The sequence below is a fragment of the Oryctolagus cuniculus genome, chromosome 14, assembly GCF_051225735.1.
Source record: "Oryctolagus cuniculus isolate XC-2025 breed Fujian yellow rabbit chromosome 14, ASM5122573v1, whole genome shotgun sequence".
Lineage (NCBI taxonomy): Eukaryota > Metazoa > Chordata > Mammalia > Lagomorpha > Leporidae > Oryctolagus > Oryctolagus cuniculus.
The window spans coordinates 37,311,504-37,330,965 of NC_142880.1; the positions used below are offsets into that span (position 1 = coordinate 37,311,504).

Genomic DNA, 19,462 nt, shown 5'->3' on the forward strand with positions numbered 1-19,462 from the left:
GGATTCTGCTGTACGAACCACATCTGGTGGTAGACAGCCCTTGTCAAGCTTCTGACCAAATGCACACTGTGGCCATAGCTACGTATCACCTCCATTATTACACGCGTTAGCACTTCTCTTCGGATTGCCTCATCTTTTTTTCTTTAAGCAAATATATGTTTTAAAGAAATATTTTCTCCCCACTGTCGGCAGAAAGCCAGCATTCTCTGTCAAAGTGGAGGGGAGTGTGCACACCAAATGGGGGGAATGAAGTCCTGTTGGGATGCAGGTGCCTACCCACACGGAGAGAACGAGGCCTGCTCTCTCTGCTGGAAAGGAGGTTCCCGAGGATTTGGGGCAGGGGTGCCATGCTGCGACTTCCTCTTTCAATCAACAGGAAGGTCAAAAGCAAGCTGAAAAGGGAACGCCTGCCTTACTATCTGATTCAAGGTCATCTGGCATTAGGTTGGCTATGATGACTTCCCTGAGACAGAAAGCCTCACTTTAGGGACTGACGGTGACGTTACCGCATGAGAGCACAACACAGCAGCCAAAAGGGGAGAAAATCTGTCCCCTTCTAGTTCCGTCACCATCGCCTGCCACAGATTGAGCCGGGTCTCTCACGGCGACTGCCCACATGTTTGAGTCTCTCCCCAGGGCATGCGTAGCCTCCAGCTGCCAAAGGACACCCAGAGACAACAGGTTCTGGAAGGAAACACAAACTGACAGACAGGAACCCGACACCAACAGGATGGCCACTCCTGCAGTAACCTCAACAGGAAAGTGGCCAGCTGCGCTACCTTGTGTCACCCGAAAGAAAAAGCTACAGCGGGATTCATTTCCTAACAAGACTGACTCTTTAAAGGTTTTCAAGAAATAGGACTTTATTACTTCCATGTGCAACGACTGTCGTAGCAACTAAGTGAACAAATATTGGTCCCCAAAAAGGTCCTTCAAGTTCCTTGGCAATGAGCATACAGAAATCATTTACAATGAGAATAACAGCTCTGTTTTAAGCCTATCTTGTAAACAATTTGTCTGGACAAAAAAAGAAAAATGATCTTCATTGTTTGGCTGATGACATTGCTCTTTAATATTTGGTAATCCTACATTTCAAAGACTGTAAAAATAACCAAAGCTGCAAACCTTAAATTAGTGAAAGGCAGTGGGCTATGATGTTAAAAGCCTGGGCCTTGGAGCCAGACTGCCTGGGTTCAAGCCTACTTCACTACCTGTTAGCTGTGTGACCTCGGGCAAATTACTTAACTTCTCTGTGCCTCCATTTCCTGGTCTGTAAAAAGTAAGGATGATGAGACACGTGTCTCAGGACCGCTGTAAGGATTAAATGAGTCCATATTCTAAGTCACTGCCGAAGACTCTGACTCCTAGGGAGCGATGCAAATGCTTGCTAAGATGATGCTAGCAAACACGGTCATGCTTTCATAGTCACATGCAATTTCAATTCCTGAAAATTAAACAATTTCCTCCTTGGCTATAACTTGACATGTTTTCAACCCCAGACAACTGGAAAACACAGAACATTTCATTTGCTACACGGAGAGTCAGGAAAACCGTAGAAGTTTTATTTCAGACTTAGCTCGTGCTAAGGCATCGTGAAAGCCTGTCCTGGCTACAATAAGTGAAAACATGAAAGGCGAAGAGCCAACGAAACCTGTCAACCCGCCCCCAGGGTCTCCTCCCGGGACTCAAGGAAGAGACCTCAGGACACAGCAGGGGATCCGAGCTTGGGAGCAACTGGGCGGCCAGACACTGGGAGGCGGGGCTTCCCAAGGACACAGGGAGGGCGCGGAAACCAGTGCACCCCTGCTCAAGCCAGTGGACAGCCCAGCTTCTCTGTGGAGCGCCCCCGGGACAAACCTCGGAGGGGATCCCCGCTCCTCCCTGCTGCGGAACGCGCTCCAGCTAGCTCCACCAGGGCTCCCCGCAGCGGCAGTTTTCCTCAGCACGCCCTTGTCCCCCTGGCTGCCCCGGTGAGGTGGCACAGAGTGACTGAACGTGGACGTTTTTCACCCAGGGAATTGGCACTGGGAAGGGGGAATGGAAAGGCAGCCACGAGTCTTCCCGTGTTCTGACATGAACAGCACCTCTGCAAGCTGGCTGCTCCTGAACTCCAACTTCCCATTCACAGGGCCTGGCAGCCAGGGGAGCACGCGACCCGCTGCGCTGGTTATGTAACAGACCACACCCAGACACCAGCAAGCCCGGCGAACTGGCTGCTGGCCTGGCTTGGCCCATCCAGGTGCCAAACTCTCGCCGGTTGAAGCCACCTGCTGCGGCTTCTAGTCCAGAAATCGCTCATCCGCGGCTGGACAGATTCGTTTCATTCCCTCATTCTTCCATTTGCTCATTCATTCCCGGCATTTGCTTCCCAACCTAGAACTTGATGAGCACAGCGGAAAGACTCGGTAAGAATGACTGACCACCGGAACCGGATGAGGCTTGGCTGAGAGCTCTGCTCCCAGCACGCCACTGAAGCAGGTAAGTCCTCCTTGGCTACCTGTGACCTTCTCCGCAGAGCGCTCGGCCAGCGCACAGTGCCACCTCCTGGGACCTGCGGCAAGAGTTGACAGGGTGGGGGCCTCCCCTCCAGCCTCCAACTCTCTCCAGGCTCTCGCGCACCTTACTGGCCTGTCCCGCTCAGTGCCCATGACTGGTGCTTCCTGACCTTCTCCATCTGGGCAGGTAGCACTGCTGCAGGGTCAGTCCTCCGCAGTGTTCTCCACCCACTCCCAGGGCACCTGACAACACAGCATCGCATACCATCACACGACTCCCCTCCCCAACAGTGCCACCCAAACAGCCAGCACCCATGCCCAGCACTCAGGGCCAACACAGGACTCCTGGTTTCCCTGCTACCCCAGCCGGCTCCTCCCAGCAGCTGGCAGCTCTCTCCCTCCCCGGAGTCTCTCTTGCCTGTTCTTGTTCTTTCCCAATGAAACAGACTTGGAATCTGACTGTTTCTCTTTTGTTTGTTTATTTTTTCAGGTGGCTACACCCAGTTTTAATAGTTTAGCACAGATTTCATTCTAATTTTTCTCCTTTGATCACAATGTTAAGGCTTTCTTTTTAAAGTTTAACAACTTTTTTTTTAAAAAAAGTATTCATTTATTTAAAAGCAGAGTAACAGAGAGACAGGTCAGACAGAGAGACAGAGACAGAGAGATCTTCATCTGTTGGTTTACTCCCCAAAATGGCTGCAACGGCCCGGGCTAGGCCAGGTCGAAGCCAGGAGCCTGGAACTCCATCTAAGTCTCCTCTGTGGGTGGCAGGGGCCCAAGCACTTGGGATATTTTCCATTGCTCTCCCAGGTGAATTAGTAGGAAGCTAAATGAGAAGTGAAGTAACCAGGACTCGAGCTGGAGCCCATATGGGACGCCGGTATCACAGGTGGCAGCTTAATCCGCCACAACACCAGCCATAAATTTCAGCACTTTTTAACATTTTGCCACATTCCATTCATACGTAAACATTCTATACAGATACGTACATGCCATCCTTCCTTGAAGACAGAGATTCTAACATCACTAAGCGAGGGGTTCCTGACAACGATCATAACGTGGGGAAAGAAGGACATACTGCCACGTACGTGGCATCACTCAGGGAAGCCGTATCCACAACCGTGCACCAAACGAGGTGACATCCATGCAATCTTACGCTCTCTAGGAAAATTAACTTCCAGCAATAAGAGAAAACGCGAGACTTGTCTTCTGTGTCTGGCTCACCTCACTCGGCATGAAGATCTCCAGTTCCGTCCAGTTTCTGGTCTCCTCTGACCCCTGCCACCGTTCTTCTAAGCAAGCCACCACCGCCCTCCCCCTCTGCTACTGCGCCAGTCTCTGAGCTGCTGACCCTACTTTCACTCTCAGCCCCGGGGACCCGTTCTCCACAACACAGATTAAAAAAAAAAAAAAAAAGTCATCCCTCCCAAGCCCGCCAACGGCTTCCCTTCCTGTCCTGAGCAAACGCCAAGTGACAGCAGGGCAGACGGTGCCTCCCATAACCTGCACCTGGCCTCCCTGCTACTCTGTGCCCCTGGCCATTTGCACTTGCTGCTCCCCCTGCCAGCACCGCTCCTCCCTGAGTCTCCACGTGCCTTGCTTCCTCACTTTCACAAGTTATCTTGCCAAGGAGGTGCTCCCTAACCATTTGCTCTAAAATGGCAACGTGCTACACCCTCACACCACGCACTGTCACGCCGCATGTGACACACTGGCTTACTGTATGGTGTGCCTTTCCTGCCACCTGCGTGCATGTGCCAGAACAGCAATGCTGAATGCTTTGGCACTGCATTCCCAGTGCCTAGAACCCTGCCAGGCACTCGGCAGCTACTCAAGACACGCTCCCTGGGGCTGTGGATCCCCCGCCGTAAGACAGAAATCACGGAGCAGCTGCAGCTGCGAGAACACTCTCATCAGGTCAGTAAGGACGTCTCCGATTCAAGGGGTGCTCTTGTGTTTGACCCAACCGCTCTAGTTCAAGTCCAGGTTGTGGTGGGAGTGGCACTGTCCCTCATGCATTCTTTCTTGACAGCCAGGCATTTTGCGACAATGGACTGGGCCTGGCTGACCTGGAGCCTGGGCTCTACCATGGCTCTGACAAACTCCCTGAAGCAGTTGCCTTGCCTGTCCCTCAGAGGTCCCTGCAAGCTTCCGCACAGCCGCAGGCCTCCCTGGGTTCCTGCCCCTTGCTGCCTGCTGCTCGGCTTTCTTCCGGAGCCACCGACCGCACTCCGGTGATCAGTGAGCCTGCTCCTCCTGCTAGGGCAAGGAGCTTCGTGGCAGGGGTCTCAGAGACAAAGACTGTGCAGAACACCACGCAGCTCATGCATGTTCTGTGCCTAAGGTTATCACTGTTTAATGCCTTGGCTTAAAATATCAAAGTAAAAATTTTTAAATGTTTTAAACTGTGTCTGCCTTTCAAATAAATAAAAAGTAATTTTTAAAGGCGGGGGCAGATGTTCAGTGCAGTAGTTAAGATGTTTTGGGATGCCATATCCTGTATCAGAGTGCCTGGGTTTAAGTCCTATTAGTGTCACTCTGATTCCAGTCTTGCCAATGTACACCCTGGGCAATAGCAGGTGACAACTCGGGTGTTAACAGCAGGTGATAACTTGGGTCTCTATCACCCATGGGAGATCCAGATGGAGTTCTGGCCTCCTGGCTTCAGCCTGGCCCAACGCTGGCTGTTACAGGTATTTGGGGAGTGAATCAGGGATAAAAAATCTGTCCCCCTCCTTCTCTCTGCCTAGCTCCACTGTCCTTCCAATATGTAAAAATTAAAATACCAAATAGATTACCCTTTTGCAAAAGTAATAATGGGCACATCAAGGAGACTTGCAAAGTAAAGGAAGCAGGAAGAAGATAAGAAAAAGAGAAAAATCAATAAAAGGGAGGAAGTAGAAGCAAAATACAAGGTGCTGCATGAGTCAGCATTTATTGAACAGCTGTGACATACCGAGTAACTATGGATAGGATAATACTTTTTTTTAAAAGATTTTATTTATTTTACTTGAGAGTCAGAGTTACAGACAGTGAGAAGAAGAGACAGAGAGAGAGGTCTTCTTTCTGTTGGTTCACTCCCCAAATGGCTGCAACAGCCGGAGCTGTGCCGATCCAAAGCTAGGAGCCAGGAGCTTCTTCTGGGTCTCCCACGCAGGTGAGGGGCCCAAGGACCCAGGCCATCCTCTACTGCTTTCCTAGGCCACAGCAGAGAGCTGGATTGGAAGAGGAGCAACCAGGACTAGAACTGGTGCCCATATGGGATGCCGGCCCCGCAGGCGGAGGATTAACCTACTGCACCACGGCGCTGGCCCCAGGATAATACTATTCTTGGAGTATATGTCTGGCACAGAAGGTAAGACATTGCTTGGGATGCCTGTATCCCATCTGATAGTCAAGTCCCAGCTCCACTTCCAATTCCAGCTTCTTGCTATTGCACGTCCTAGGAAGTGGTGGTGATGGCTCAAATAGTTGGGTCCCTCCCACCGACCTGGGAGACCTGGACTGAGTTCCTAGATCCCAGCTTCAGTCTCACTTGGCCCGGATGTCATGGGCATTTGGAAAATGAACCAGTAGATGAGAGATTTCATCCATCATATGGGAGATTTTCCTGTTTGCCTGTGTTCATTTTCTCTCTCTCTCCTTCCCCCATTTCAAAGAAACTAAGAATAATAAAATAAAGGCAAAGGGCCACCAAATTTTAATCAATAAATAGGATTGCTCCTATCATAGCCAACATACAAGCACACACACACAGGTCTTACTATGGACCAGGCATGGTAGACATACATGTGCCCATTTGGATCCCAAACAATTCTTTGAAGCTAAGCTATTTATTATTTCCAGTTGTTGCCATCTCACAAATGAAGACATTGTGCAGCCATGTAAGTAACTTCCCAAGGTCATACAAGCCCTGAGTGTTAGCTCTGCACAGGCATTCTGCCAGGTAGTTCAAAGAACTTCATTTGATCACTGGGGCCACCGAGTATCCCATGTTTGAACTGAAGAAAATGGCATTTGAGCAATGTCTGGTATTTTCCCATTAAGAAGCTTCACTGTCGTGTTCCTGTGTGACTGCCATCCGGGTTCATTCGCTTACTTCCCAGGCCTGCTACCTACCCCTGGTGACCTGCTGCCGGGATCTGACACTGCGAGCCTTCACCAAAACCATCCATCAGCCAGGAAACACACAGATTCGCTCTGCTCAACGTCACAGCGCCATCCAAGGCACTCGCAGGAAAAGACTGGAAGATAAACTGAGGTGCCAACTGCAAGGGGTGGGATGGACGTAGCTCTGATTTTCCACCCTGTTATCTGTGATTGTGAAATTTTTTTCACCATAATCATCTTCATCTAAAATGAGAGAAGCAAGTCTTCTTTTTAAAAATTTGCCTCTTATGTGAAAGAATTCAATTCAGTGGATTATCAATAGGTTTCCAACATCAGATAATATGAAGGGTTCTCAAAAAAGTCCATGGAAAATGCAAGTCATGAACAAACTATGCACGGATTTGAAAAAAAAAAAATCATGCCGAGATAAACTTGTGGTTTAATTCCTTTTTCCATAAACTCTTTGTGTGTCAATGTGTTAACTGGCAATGTTTGCCCAAGAGTTCACAGGTGTTTTTTAACCACCTGCCATCCTTAACTGTGTAAGGTATTATTCAATCTTCACTTTGTAGACAAGGAAGCTGAATTCACCTGTACCCGTGAGGAAGTGGCTGAGCCAGGATGCAAACACATTTCTGGCAGAGACCAAACCCCATTCTTTATCACTGCGGTGCACTTCTCTACTGTCCCAAACTCAAAGGGACTGGTGCCAAGCTCTGAAGTTAACAGAAAGCCGTCTCCACCAATGGCCTCCGTGTGATCAGCAAGGAAGAAGAAACCTACCCCGCCAACAAAGGGCAGCACTTCCCAGGTAAGCACTCCACCCCTCCTCTCCCACCCCTCCTCCAAGGCTCTCTCGGGATTTCCCTAATACTGGTCTTGGCCTTGAAAATCTCTTGGCCTTACTCTCCTGCATGGGGCCTGACGTTTCAGAGAAGACCCTGCCAAATTGCAAAACCATCCCGGGCTCAGGCATTTCCTGTGGGTCACATGCAAGCAGATTCTGGGCGGCTCCAGGCTGCGTCTGGGAGAGCCCCAGAAACCTCTCTCTACAAAGTCTCGGGCAGGAACCTAGACACCCGTGTCACCCTCGGAACTCACCTCTCCTTCCTGGGATTCTGCAAAAACACAGGGCGAGAGGCCAGGCCTCGCAGGTCAGCGCTGTCAGCCACAGTCGCAGTGGGTTCAGAGGTACTGGGAGGCAGGGCTGCTTCTCTCCCTCCTCTTGGAACGGCGGTTTGAAGCCCCTTCTACTTATATAGCACAACTTGCTGCTCTAAAAGCAGACCCAAGAAAGATCCTGTTCTGCTATTTTCAAAGACCTAATTATCAAAATTATTGAGGGAGGAAAAAAAAGGCCTGCCCTCCTAACACACAAGAGGCACAGGGGGAAGTGGAAGGAGAGAAGAGAGTCCGGGGAGAACAGTTCTCGCCCAAATCTTTCCAAGTGCTCATTCCTAATTATAGCGGCACAAAGTAGCCTTCAAGAGTGCAGATGTTTACGTTTGAGCAAGGACTCTCAAGCGCGTAAATAACTTCTTTCTGTCTCTGCTTCCTTAAGCGATCCGGTAGGTATTCAGGCACGTGTGGTGTGTGGGGCTCGGCGTGATTAGATCCAATCACCACTTCCTTCCCTTCTTGGTGCAGTTCTCTGAAGCCCAGAGCAAGGGAGTCACATAAAGGGAAAACTGGCAACCCAAGGGCGAAAACTAACACAGTATGCAAACGCCAGGACAGACTGGAAGGCCCCGAATAAACTAGCGGGACTCAGATACGATCACTTCAAGTGATTACAAACATTCACAAACATGAGGGCCATGCCACCACAGGTCATCTTCACCAGGAATGCGACAAATAATTCAAACCCTGCAAAATCTCACAGAGAGACATGGGCACACGGGAACGATTCTGCTCATGGTCAAAAAGTCACAAGGGCCCCCGTTTTCCAGTGCCCTTCTCTATAGCCATACTTGTTTTGGTCCTCCCCCCTCCCCAGATAGCCTTAAACGTAGCTGAGTTCTACTCTAGACAGAGGACCACGTGAGCAACAAAGTGAATCTCCATGGAAATGCAAACTCACTTATTTTGTGTGTGTCTTCAGGAACATTCTCAATGACTGAATGTGAAAGCAAAGTACTGCCTGCCATCCCTTGAAGTGGTTCTGGATTTCTTCTGGTCGAGGACTTAATTCCTGCCTCTAGCTCCACTGCCCAAGGAACTCGAGCACCTCTGCTGGGGCGATCACTCAAGAGGGCTGGATGAGGGATTTATGAAAACTCGCAACTAGGACTTTCCATTTTCAGGGATAAAGGACATGAAAGGGAGAAGACAAGTGGCTTCCTTGGCTGTGGAGGGCAGTGTGAAACAGGTGCAGGGCCACTCTGACAGTGAGTGGGTTTTCCCTGCTGCCATTTTGCGCCTGAAAGAGATCACCTGGCAGGCTACCCCATGCGGTCAGAACAACCATCACCAAGACTCAGGGGGAGAGCACGGCCAGGTGGCAGGGCCAGGCTAGGCCTGAGCTGCTCTCGGTTGCCCCAGTAGTGGAAATGGGGTCCCCAAGGTCCCAAAGGCCTCTGGGTAGAGCAACAAGTGACTGAATTTGCACATCTGTGACCTGCCATGGGGGCCTCCTGGTGCAAAGGAAGAGACCCCACGGCAGCAGCCGGGACAGAGATTCTAAGATTTCTATAGTGTAAGAGCCGGGCCCGGGGCGGGGGGTGGTGCGAGTCAGGATGAGGCCAGCGGAGAATGACCAGGTCCTCACCAACACCCAGGACAGGATCCCAGCCGCAGTTCGGTTACAGATGCCTGAACAGCCAGTCATAAAGCTGTTCAGGCAAGAGCCAGGAAAGAGGAAGGTCAGGGAAGGGCCAGGCCAGGAGGACCCAGCGGCTGCGTGCATTCAGGAATCAGGCCTCCCCGCCAACCACCGCCCCACCTCCACCCTCTACCCTCACCAGGAAGCCACATTCAGTACTGGCCTGGCTAGGAAAGGGGGAAGGGGAAGAAATCCGAGACACAGCGCAGTTACCCAAGACGACTGCTTACATCAGCGCATGAGACCAAGTTTTCTGTATCGGGCTAAAGTGCTCCACTCCTCTGCCCTGCTTCACTGCCTACAGGGTAGGCAAAAGACCAAGTGACCACACAAGAAAAATAGAGCATTTGGGTGTTGTTTGGGCTAATCAATATTTACTCCTGGTTTCTGGGATCCAGGCCCTTGGAGAGGTCAGCCAGTCCCCATCTTCAAGGAATTCAGTGACTTAGGGTACAGATGTTAAATAGTAGCTGCAATCAGCTCTGGGAGGACTATTATAAAAATATACACAAGGCAAACTGGCACCAAGGACATAGCATTAGGCTCTAAGGGAATTCGGGAAGGCTTCCTGGGAAAGGACCAGCAGCTGCACCTTGAAGGACGAGCTGCAGATTTCTAGGTAGGGGAAACATTGACCTGGCAGAAAATAAAAGGGGAGGGAGGAGATTTATTAAAGCCACGTGAATTCACAGAACTAGAAGAATTTAACGTCCAGCTCTTGAGACAGTAGGAACCTGGTCAGCCATAGGAGCCTGAGACTAGGACAAGGGCTCAGAAGCAAGTAGGACACTATGAACGTTCCTTCCAATGAACAACTTCTTCCCAAGAAGGAGGACTTCTTCCTCCCAGCTCCAGTCTGAAAAAGCCCAAAGAAGGATTCTCACTGGTCACATTTGGGTCATGTGTCCATCTTGAGCCAGTCACTGGCCAGGCAAGTACTACATGCAGTTGGCCCATCTGGGTGGGATGCTGATCTCGACGTACCCAGGAAGGCAAATTGACATGAGCAGTTGATGGCATCATTTGGACCTGTGGCCAGAGTAGTAGAAGAACCACCCCTAAAGGACGTGAGTGCTGTTCAGGGAAGGGAAGAAGGATGATAAGCAGATAAAATGATCTGTGCAGACCAACACAACATGCAGCACCACCCTACCTTGCTGAACCCCGTGAGTCAGCCATCCACAAGACCAGGCTCTCCCCTCACTGTGATGCACTCTCGGTCTGCCTGTCTCTGCCCATTTGTGTAGGAGGCCCACCCCACCTGTCAAAACTCCCAGCTCACCATGGACTACTGAAGTGACCGCCTTTCCATGAGCCCCCATCTCGACCTGACCTCTTCACCCTGCCCTTCAACAGCGATTTGTCCCGAACTCTCCTATGGAAGTGAATCACACATCTGAACAAATACACAGTGGCCCCTCCTCAAAACCAGGAGTCCCCTGCACATGGGACAGTCAATTGCTAGACTCCCTTCCACCCACAGAGCTTAATGGACAAAGATACCTTGCCTAAGAATTTGAGCTAGCCAGAAACGGGGGCAAAATCACTTTCCAAAATTTGGCCATTTGTTTAACCAAGGGCCACCAGGACTACGTAGCTGTGTTCATTGGCAAATGGCTTGCCACTTCCTAACAAAGGTAGGCCTCTGAGCATAGCCTCACACTGAATCTGCACTCACGGGATCTTCTTGGAGACCTGAAGAGATCTCGGGGAGTTATGTCACCTTTAGGAAAGGGTTTCTCTTCCTTAATAAAGACCTCTGTGGTGACTTCTTCCTCCGCTGGTACTCAAGCATCCTTTGGGAAATTTCTGGACCGGACACAAGCACTCCCAAGTCTCTGTATGTATTCAAAGCAACTTCATAAAAGAAAGGGGAAGAGGAAAAGAACAGGGAAGCCCGTGAGGTCAGAGTAACTGCCCTCTAACCATGAGCCTGGAAACCTCCGGAACGCGTCATTCTAAATTCTTCCCGGGTCAAGGACTATTTTTCAGATCAGGTACCCACCCTCTGAACATTAACTAAGGGGTCTCCTGAGAAGGCCACCAGGCACACCCAGGGTCTCCCAAGGCGTCTGCCTCCATCTGGGACAAACCTTGAACTTTCCAGGAAGTACTCTGACCCCATCCTTTGCTCAATTCTGGCCTCTTCTTCTCCTAAGCCAACTGACAGATAACCAGTGCTCCAGGCCTCTGAGTATCCGGCTCCAGCCCCACGTGAGTAATGTGTGTGAGTGCCACATCAGTGTGTGGGCAAGGCACCAGGACAGGACGGCACTGCCATCTTGCTTGTCCACAGTCTCCCTTGTCATCTCTCTTGCAAGTCAATAATTCACAGAAGACAGGCAGGAGCTAAGATGACAATACACATGACACCCTGGGGCCCCAGGGCAGCTACTTACTCTGCTAAGAGTGGCGAGACCTACTGGGAAGAACAAAACCTCTGAAGCCCAGTGTCCTGATTCCATACCTGGCTCTGCCTGAGACTAGGACAAGGGCTCAGAAGCTAGTAGGACACTATGAGCCACCCACTGGCTCTGATCTGAGGAAATTCATTTGCCTGCTGTGGGCCTCAAGCCCCAGTTAATAAGTAAAGATGGTAATTACATGTAACATATGAGTGCAGGTCTTTTACATGCAACACACAAGTGCAGGTCTTTTATATGTAACACATGAGTGCGGGTCTTTTGCATGTAACACATGACTGCAGGTCTTTTACATGTAACACATGATTACAGGTCTTTTACAAGATTACACATGTGCACGACACTTAGAGGCCACCCTATTCTACCGCAATTACCGCGGCCCCAGTTTCCTGGTTTGGCTTTGGAAATAACTTTAAGACTGTCTAAGCCTCAGTGCCTTCACCTATAAAACAGAGATAATATCCATATTGCAGCGTTATTTTGAGAATCAGACATCATAAATGTAAAACACTTACTATGACCTGCTAAACGGTAGTTATTAAGATTAATAAGGTGCCACATAAATATTAGCTGACTGTGACTACAGAACATCTGCTGCTATCCACACTCTCTAAGGCTGTCAGGTTTTCTGCTATACATTGTCTGCTTTGGCAACTACAGACCGGCTTTGCACCAGCAAAAGGAAAAAAGGAGGAAACAAAGCACGTCACACGGTGTCGCTGGAGAGGCGCATGCTCCGAGCTGGAGCAGGAGGGGGTGACAGCCACTGCGCAAGCCAAGAATCCTTCAGTATTGCTGGGGCCTCCTGTTTTCTACTAAGGTCTGCATTTTAAACATTGAGTGACAGCAGTAGGGGACTTTAGGTCAGATCCAATTTCTGTATCTTTAAGTCTTTGATTAGTAAACACCAAATGTTGAATTTCCTATGGAAACCAACACAGAGATCTAGGCATTCCTAGAGCCTCTGAAGCAGAACAGTAGTGGGTTGGGGCCTGCTCCAGCGATTAACCACTGGGCTCCCGGGACAGCCTGCTCCAGGGTCACTCATGAAATGACACAGGATACACTTTGGACAGCGTGGCTTCACCACTTTCATCACACCCCTCTTCTCTCTCCTGGATACGAGTCACTTCCAAAGGCACCACTATGAAGTGACGCCCTTTTCCTTCTAAAGGTGCCAAGGTAAAGACAGTAGCAGGTGTGGGGAGCAATCCGGACTGGACTAAGTTACTGAAATTAAGACTTATTCTATGCATCTGCTCTCCCACAACATGGCGTTGGGAGAGAAGTAAACAGCTTCCGCACAGCTGCCTCCAGTTCAACCAATTAACTGTAGGACTTGCTCCTGATTGGAGAGCAGCGTACTCGGCGTGTGGGCAGCCGAGTTGGGATTGGCGGAGGAGGACTATAAAGGAGGAGAGAGACGGCATGCACCGGGAACATCTATGGGGAACATCTAAGGGAACCCGTGCAGCCCCCGAGAAAGCCGGCCGGCGGTGTGCCGCTCCCCTGCGGAAGTGGGGAATGTGGCCAGGGGGAACTGCCCTTCCACGGAGGTGGAAGGGATAGTAGCCAACCCGGGAAGAACCAGCAGCAAACCCGGGGAGGGCCGAGCAGACGAAAGAACAGCGCAGGGTCCTGTGTCGTTCCTCCACGAAGAGGGGGAGCGACATAATGGTGCCGTGACTCGGATAGGAAACCTAGAACGGATAGGAAACTTAGGAGGGAAGAAACGGGAAGAACTGGGAAAATACCGGAGAGAGAGATTAGCAAACAGCCTAGGGAAAAGCCGGCCGAAAAGGGTGCCGGAGGAAGCTGTTGAAAGCCTAGGCATAGATTCGGATACGGACTACGGGGGGAAGCTGGGAGAAATCTCTAAGGTCGAAAGCGAAAGTGAAAGCTAGAACAAACAGACTCGGACGCGGACTGTGGGGAGAGGCCAGGAGAAATGAGGGAGGAATATCGTTGGAGGAAAGCTTGGGGAAACATACCGGGTAGAGAAAAATGTTAGGGAAATTGAAGCCGCGGGGGGCAGGCCGAGGCGGAAACGGAAGCCACTTTGGGGTTCTCAAGTTAGCCCGGGAATAGGGGGTGAAAAGTTGAACCTAGAAGCTGAAACGTGAGCCAGGTTGGGATCCGTCTGATTAGCCCGGGGAGCAAAGGACGGGAAGCCAAATCGTGGGGCGGAGACGTACGCTGGGTTGAATTCGCCAGGCTAGCCCGGGGAACTTAGATTGAATGCTAGTGGCGGACACGTGAGCTACGCTGTGTTACTCACGGAAGCTGCCGCGTGCAGAGAGAGCACGGGGCGTGAATAGATAGGGAACGGGGCTGGCGTAGGCCGTGGTTCAGACGCGAAAGGGTTAAGCGTGGAGACCGCGGAGCGTGCGCGCAGAGCCGGGAACCCGCCGGCGGGGCGAGGTGCCGGGAAGCTGCGCGGAGCCGTGAAGCTGCCGGCAGCGCGAGGCAGCGGGAAGCTGCGGGGATAAGAGAAACAGAAGTTTGGAAGTGGAGTGAGAGAAATGGGAATGTTGGCAGATAGAAGTAAAATGGGAGAAACAGGAATGCCCGGAGATAGAGAAATAGAGAAATAGAAAGGCCTCCCCTCAACATGGCGACGAGAAAGTTTGGATTCGGTCTGCCTGATTTAAGGCGGTAAGCACCAGCAAGCAGCTCGACCAGAGTATGAGCTGCAGGTCACCGAAGATAGGCACAAACCAACACTAATAAGTCTCCCCCACAATACGGCAATGAGAAGGCTTGGATTCGGTTTGCCTGATAGGTTTTGTAAACACCTGCAGGCAGTTCTAGCAGAGCAGAGCATGCGCTGCAGGGCACCGAACACAGGCACGCATCAGCGCCTAAAAACCTCCTCACAACATGGCGAAGAGAGGACCCGGATTCGGTTTGCCTGATAGGACTTGTAAGAGCCTGTGGCAACTCTAGCAAGTAGAGCAGAGTGTGTGCCGCGGGACACCGAAGACAGGCGCGTATCAACGCCAAAAAATAAAAAGAAAGGGGGATCTGTGGGGAGCAATCCGGACTGGACTAAGTTACTGAAATTAAGACTTATTCTATGCATCTGCTCTCCCACAACATGGCGTTGGGAGAGAAGTAAACAGCTTCCGCACAGCTGCCTCCAGTTCAACCAATTAACTGTAGGACTTGCTCCTGATTGGAGAGCAGCGTACTCGGCGTGTGGGCAGCCGAGTTGGGATTGGCGGAGGAGGACTATAAAGGAGGAGAGAGACGGCATGCACCGGGAACATCTATGGGGAACATCTAAGGGAACCCGTGCAGCCCCCGAGAAAGCCGGCCGGCGGTGTGCCGCTCCCCTGCGGAAGTGGGGAATGTGGCCAGGGGGAACTGCCCTTCCACGGAGGTGGAAGGGATAGTAGCCAACCCGGGAAGAACCAGCAGCAAACCCGGGGAGGGCCGAGCAGACGAAAGAACAGCGCAGGGTCCTGTGTCGTTCCTCCACGAAGAGGGGGAGCGACAAGCAGGCACACTTTTTAGATGAAATATGGTGTTGGTGAGTTTGTGCGAATGATGCTGTCCTTGTTACCAAGTGCTCGCTCTCAGTGCCCACTCCCTGTCCACACAGCATTTGTCAGAGAGCAGGAAAACCAGCACTAACAAGAGGGTCAGGGCAGGGGAATAAAAACAGGGAATCAAAGACAGGAGATTCCTGACCAAATGCAAGTGAGGTTTGCAAAGGGCCAGAAACTGCAAGTCCTGAAAGCCCCCTCAGCAACTTCCCAGGAGACTGGAATCTGCATCTCAGGATGAGAGGGGAAAGTATGAGGCGTCCAAGCCACCGTAGTTTGTGAGGACGACTGCAGCACCGCTACCATCCCCTACAAGCGGAAAGATGGCGGCTCTCCACAAACTGGTCATCTGGGAGGACAATCGTATTTCCTGTTCTTTCTACCACTAGAACATCTGGCTTCCGGGAGCCAATGCTGAGGGCCCTGCAGGTGAGGACAGTGCCTGGCACTACAGGAATGCTTGCTGAACACAGGAATAATTCCCATCACTCCAGGGTCCTCTACAAAATGGGCTGGCTGGACCAGGTTGTCTCAAAGCAGGTGTAGGTCCTGGGACTCCACCCGTCGACTTCACTCTTCACAACGACCACACTATCACTGAATGAAAAAGAAAAGCTACCCACCCCAGCCTTCTGCTACCAACCTGGTTTTCATTCGGCCCTTGTTTGTCAGCAGCAAATAGTTAATCATTTTCATACCCTGGGTACTTGCTTTCACTTGAATCGGGTTTAATTTATACATAGTTCTGTGATGACTAGATTCTGTTAAAGCTCAAACTGGCTGTGCTCCAACTTTGGATTTAAAGCAAGAGCGTGGTGAACGCAGCCCCTGCAAGTGCACTGGCCTCCCCAGGCTGTCACAGGCCTCCTGGCCACCTCCAGGCTGTCCAGGTCCCAGGCACGGGCTGCTGGTCAGTCAGAGAGTAGAAAACAAAGCCACACAAAGCAGACACCTCCTGCCTGTACCTGCCCAGAGGTTTTCAAGTCGCACAGAACAGCTCCTGCCCTCGGGAGACCTCAGGGTACCAGGGCCACTCACGCTCACCCTCAGGTATTACACTGTAGGGTACAGCTGCCCTCCTAGAAGTACCTGAAGTGTCCTTATTAGTTTGCTCTAGGGAATACTTTCAAGTTTACAGGAAAGCTGGACGAATCACAACAGCACAGGCAAACACCCATGTAAACTGAGATTTGCCCATTGTTGTCATTTACTCCATTTTCTATTGGCACACAAGCCTGCTTTTACAAACACATGCTGTGTTCCCTTGTGTGTATCTTTTTCCTTAACCCATTTATTGTTTATTATTTATAAATTACTTATATTTAAATTATATATTTGTTTATATATTTATATATGGTAAGTATATTTTTATTATATTTTGATATTTCATATATATTTATTTATATATAATGAAGTATTTACCATTTCCTTAACCCATTTATCATGGCCCTTTAATATATACCTCTATCCCTCAGAGATACACAGGCTTTTCTGTTAAAATACTATTTGTATAAATCCCTTTCTTATGACATCAATAAAATGAATAAAATGGAAAGAACCGTTTTCATAGATCTAAATTAAGAAGAAAATGATTATAGAATTAAATGTGTGTGTATAAAGTTACTTGAAAATAGATCTTAGTGAAAAATAAGAATGGGAATAGGAGAGCGAAGAGGAAGAAGGGTGGGTACAGTGGGAAGAATCACTATGTTCCTGAAGTTGTATTTAGGAAACACATGAAGTTTGTATTCCTTACATAAAAGGTTTCTTGGGAAAAAAAAAGCATTTAAAATGTAACAAGAAAATAGTGCATGGATCCAAGCTAATCAAGTCCCCGGCGCAATTTCAGTTGAGCAGAACCCAAAATGTGTTCACTCTGAAGCCTCACCCTGGCCGGCCAATTCACCTTATTCCTGGAACTGGCCTTGCTCAAAGCCAAAGAGAAAACAACAACAACAAAAAAGCAACCACTTCCATTCTGTTTTAGAAGGAAAGAAGAAGATCCTTGAAGCTGGGGTGCATTCTAGGCTGGCCGAAGTGCAGGTGGCACAGGAAGTCCTTCTGCTCTACGAGGCAGGCCTGGTCCCACAGCAGCACGCAGCAGGGACGCCTCAGAAGCCCACCTGTGCTGCCAGCAAAAGCTCATGCGGATATTCCTTGTCCGAGTGCATCACAGATATTATCTCGGGAGTCCCTACCCAAGGAGAGAGGTAGGAAGGACTCCTCACCATCTTTCTTGCTTTTCTAACCCTCAGAAGCCAACAACGGCCACTTGCTAAGCCCAGCAGCGACTCAGGGCAGCACACTGCCCCGGAACTCGGCCTGCTCCTTGGTGTCCGAGGCTTGACCACAGAGAGGGTGGCAAGAAAGAGGCAATAATGTAAGCCCACCACAGTATTAATCCCACTACCAATCAGTGGATCTTCTTCCTCTGAGCTAAATGATTTTGCAGGCTTGGTGATTATTTTTAGTGAGCTTTATGTTATAATTTCTGTTGAAATTAGTATTTGAAATTCTCCTCCTTCTAACAACTGAAAAAGTCAATAAAACAGCATTGCTTATGTACAAAAGATGTAATAACCATATGCTCGCACACTAAAACAAAAGCAGAAAGCGGGGGTGGAACACATGCGTCATGTGCCGTATATCCCAGGAGGACTGGAAATGTTTAAATCAACAGGACTCTTTACTGTCAGGGTAACTCCAAGGTAACTCTGATTAAATGAATCCAAAACATTGACCTTGAACTAAACTATCATTTTTTTAACAGAGTCACTCCCGCATACTAAGACCAAGGGGGCTACAAAGAGAAAGGAACAGAAGAGGAAAGAGGATTTTCCCCCCAGAAGTCTACCTGCAAAACATTTCTACAGAGAAGAGTTTTCTAAAGACGTGTATAAACATGTGCTTCATCCCAAAACAGGCTGGCAAAGAAACAAGGAGAAAGGCGAGCATATGAAGTCGTCCCACTTTGGCTCTGGGGAAAAGAAAAGATACCGCGATCTACCTTGCTTGGATGCCCTTCGGCGAATCTTCATTTTGGGAAAGGAAGGCCAGGAGTAGTTAAAAGGTGAGTCGGAGTCAGAATCCATCCTTCTGTGTTGGCGAAGTGAACGGATTCCACAGTCCGCTCAGGAAGAACTCGTCCCGGCCAGGAGGCAAGCCTCCCGCGTGATGTAGAAGGAAGGAATGAAGCTGGATGAAACAGCTCCCCAACACCGGGGAGGGAGAGGCAAGCAGTGTTTTGCTTGCTTCGGGCGCTCAGGCATGTAGCCCGACAAGGAGGCTGTAAATATTAAAGCCACGCCAGGCCAGGGAGAGGGGGAGCGCGGGGGAGCTAAGCGCCTCACCGATACATCGCAGTCCAGTTATTCAAAAGGTCGCTGGGAGCAAATGAATCATTAACTCCCCTCGTCTTGGTGCTGGCAATGGAAATAAAGAAGGAAGGTAGCTGGGAATTGAAAGAGAGCTGCCTGTGACCCAAGGAAAGCTTCCCAAGGCAGGCGCTTGTTTCGCTGTGAAGCCGGAAGATCGCCTCTCCACAAAGCCACCCTCTGCGCTGCTGGGAGATGAAGGTTGAGGCTTATGTGTGTGGACAGCCAGAAAGCTCGATGCACAGGCAAAGGCAGGCCAGCGGATTCGGGTTAGGGCTCTTTCCAGGGCTTTCTATGCTCTCACATCACGGGCGGCCTGAACAGCTTTGCAGATCTAGGAGCCAAACAGCTCGGATAGCTCACTGAACAATCAGTCTGCCCGTCCTTTTCATCTTCAAGCAGCTGGAAGCTTTAACTTCCAGGCAGAACTGCACTCATCTCTGGGATCTGTGCAAACTCATCTCCTACCGCTCAGCACAACTGGGGCATTCTCATGAGCCGTAAACAAGTTTGGCCATCGATCCCAAGGATTTGGGCGCCTTTATGACTTGGGTCTATACTTTCAGTCCATCTCAATAGAGCTAGTGACTAATTCACCACAAGCCAACCGTTCTTGCACAGTCTCCCTAAACAATTCCGCAGTAATTAGCATTCAGTAGAAGCCTATTACTGCCTCCCCATAAATCAT

General features: G+C 50.0%; 1 protein-coding gene across 1 annotated transcript in view; it reads right to left on the reverse strand.

The window, feature by feature from the left end:
- ARHGEF28 (Rho guanine nucleotide exchange factor 28) overlaps positions 1–18,620 on the reverse strand; it is a 137,199-nt gene extending 118,579 nt beyond the window's left edge. Inside the window, 1 exon segment of the mRNA XM_017350622.4 lies at positions 18,408–18,620. Within this exon segment, the coding sequence (XP_017206111.3) occupies positions 18,408–18,492 (85 nt within the window). The 5' untranslated portion in view covers positions 18,493–18,620.
- Between the last annotated feature and the right edge of the window lie 842 nt (positions 18,621–19,462).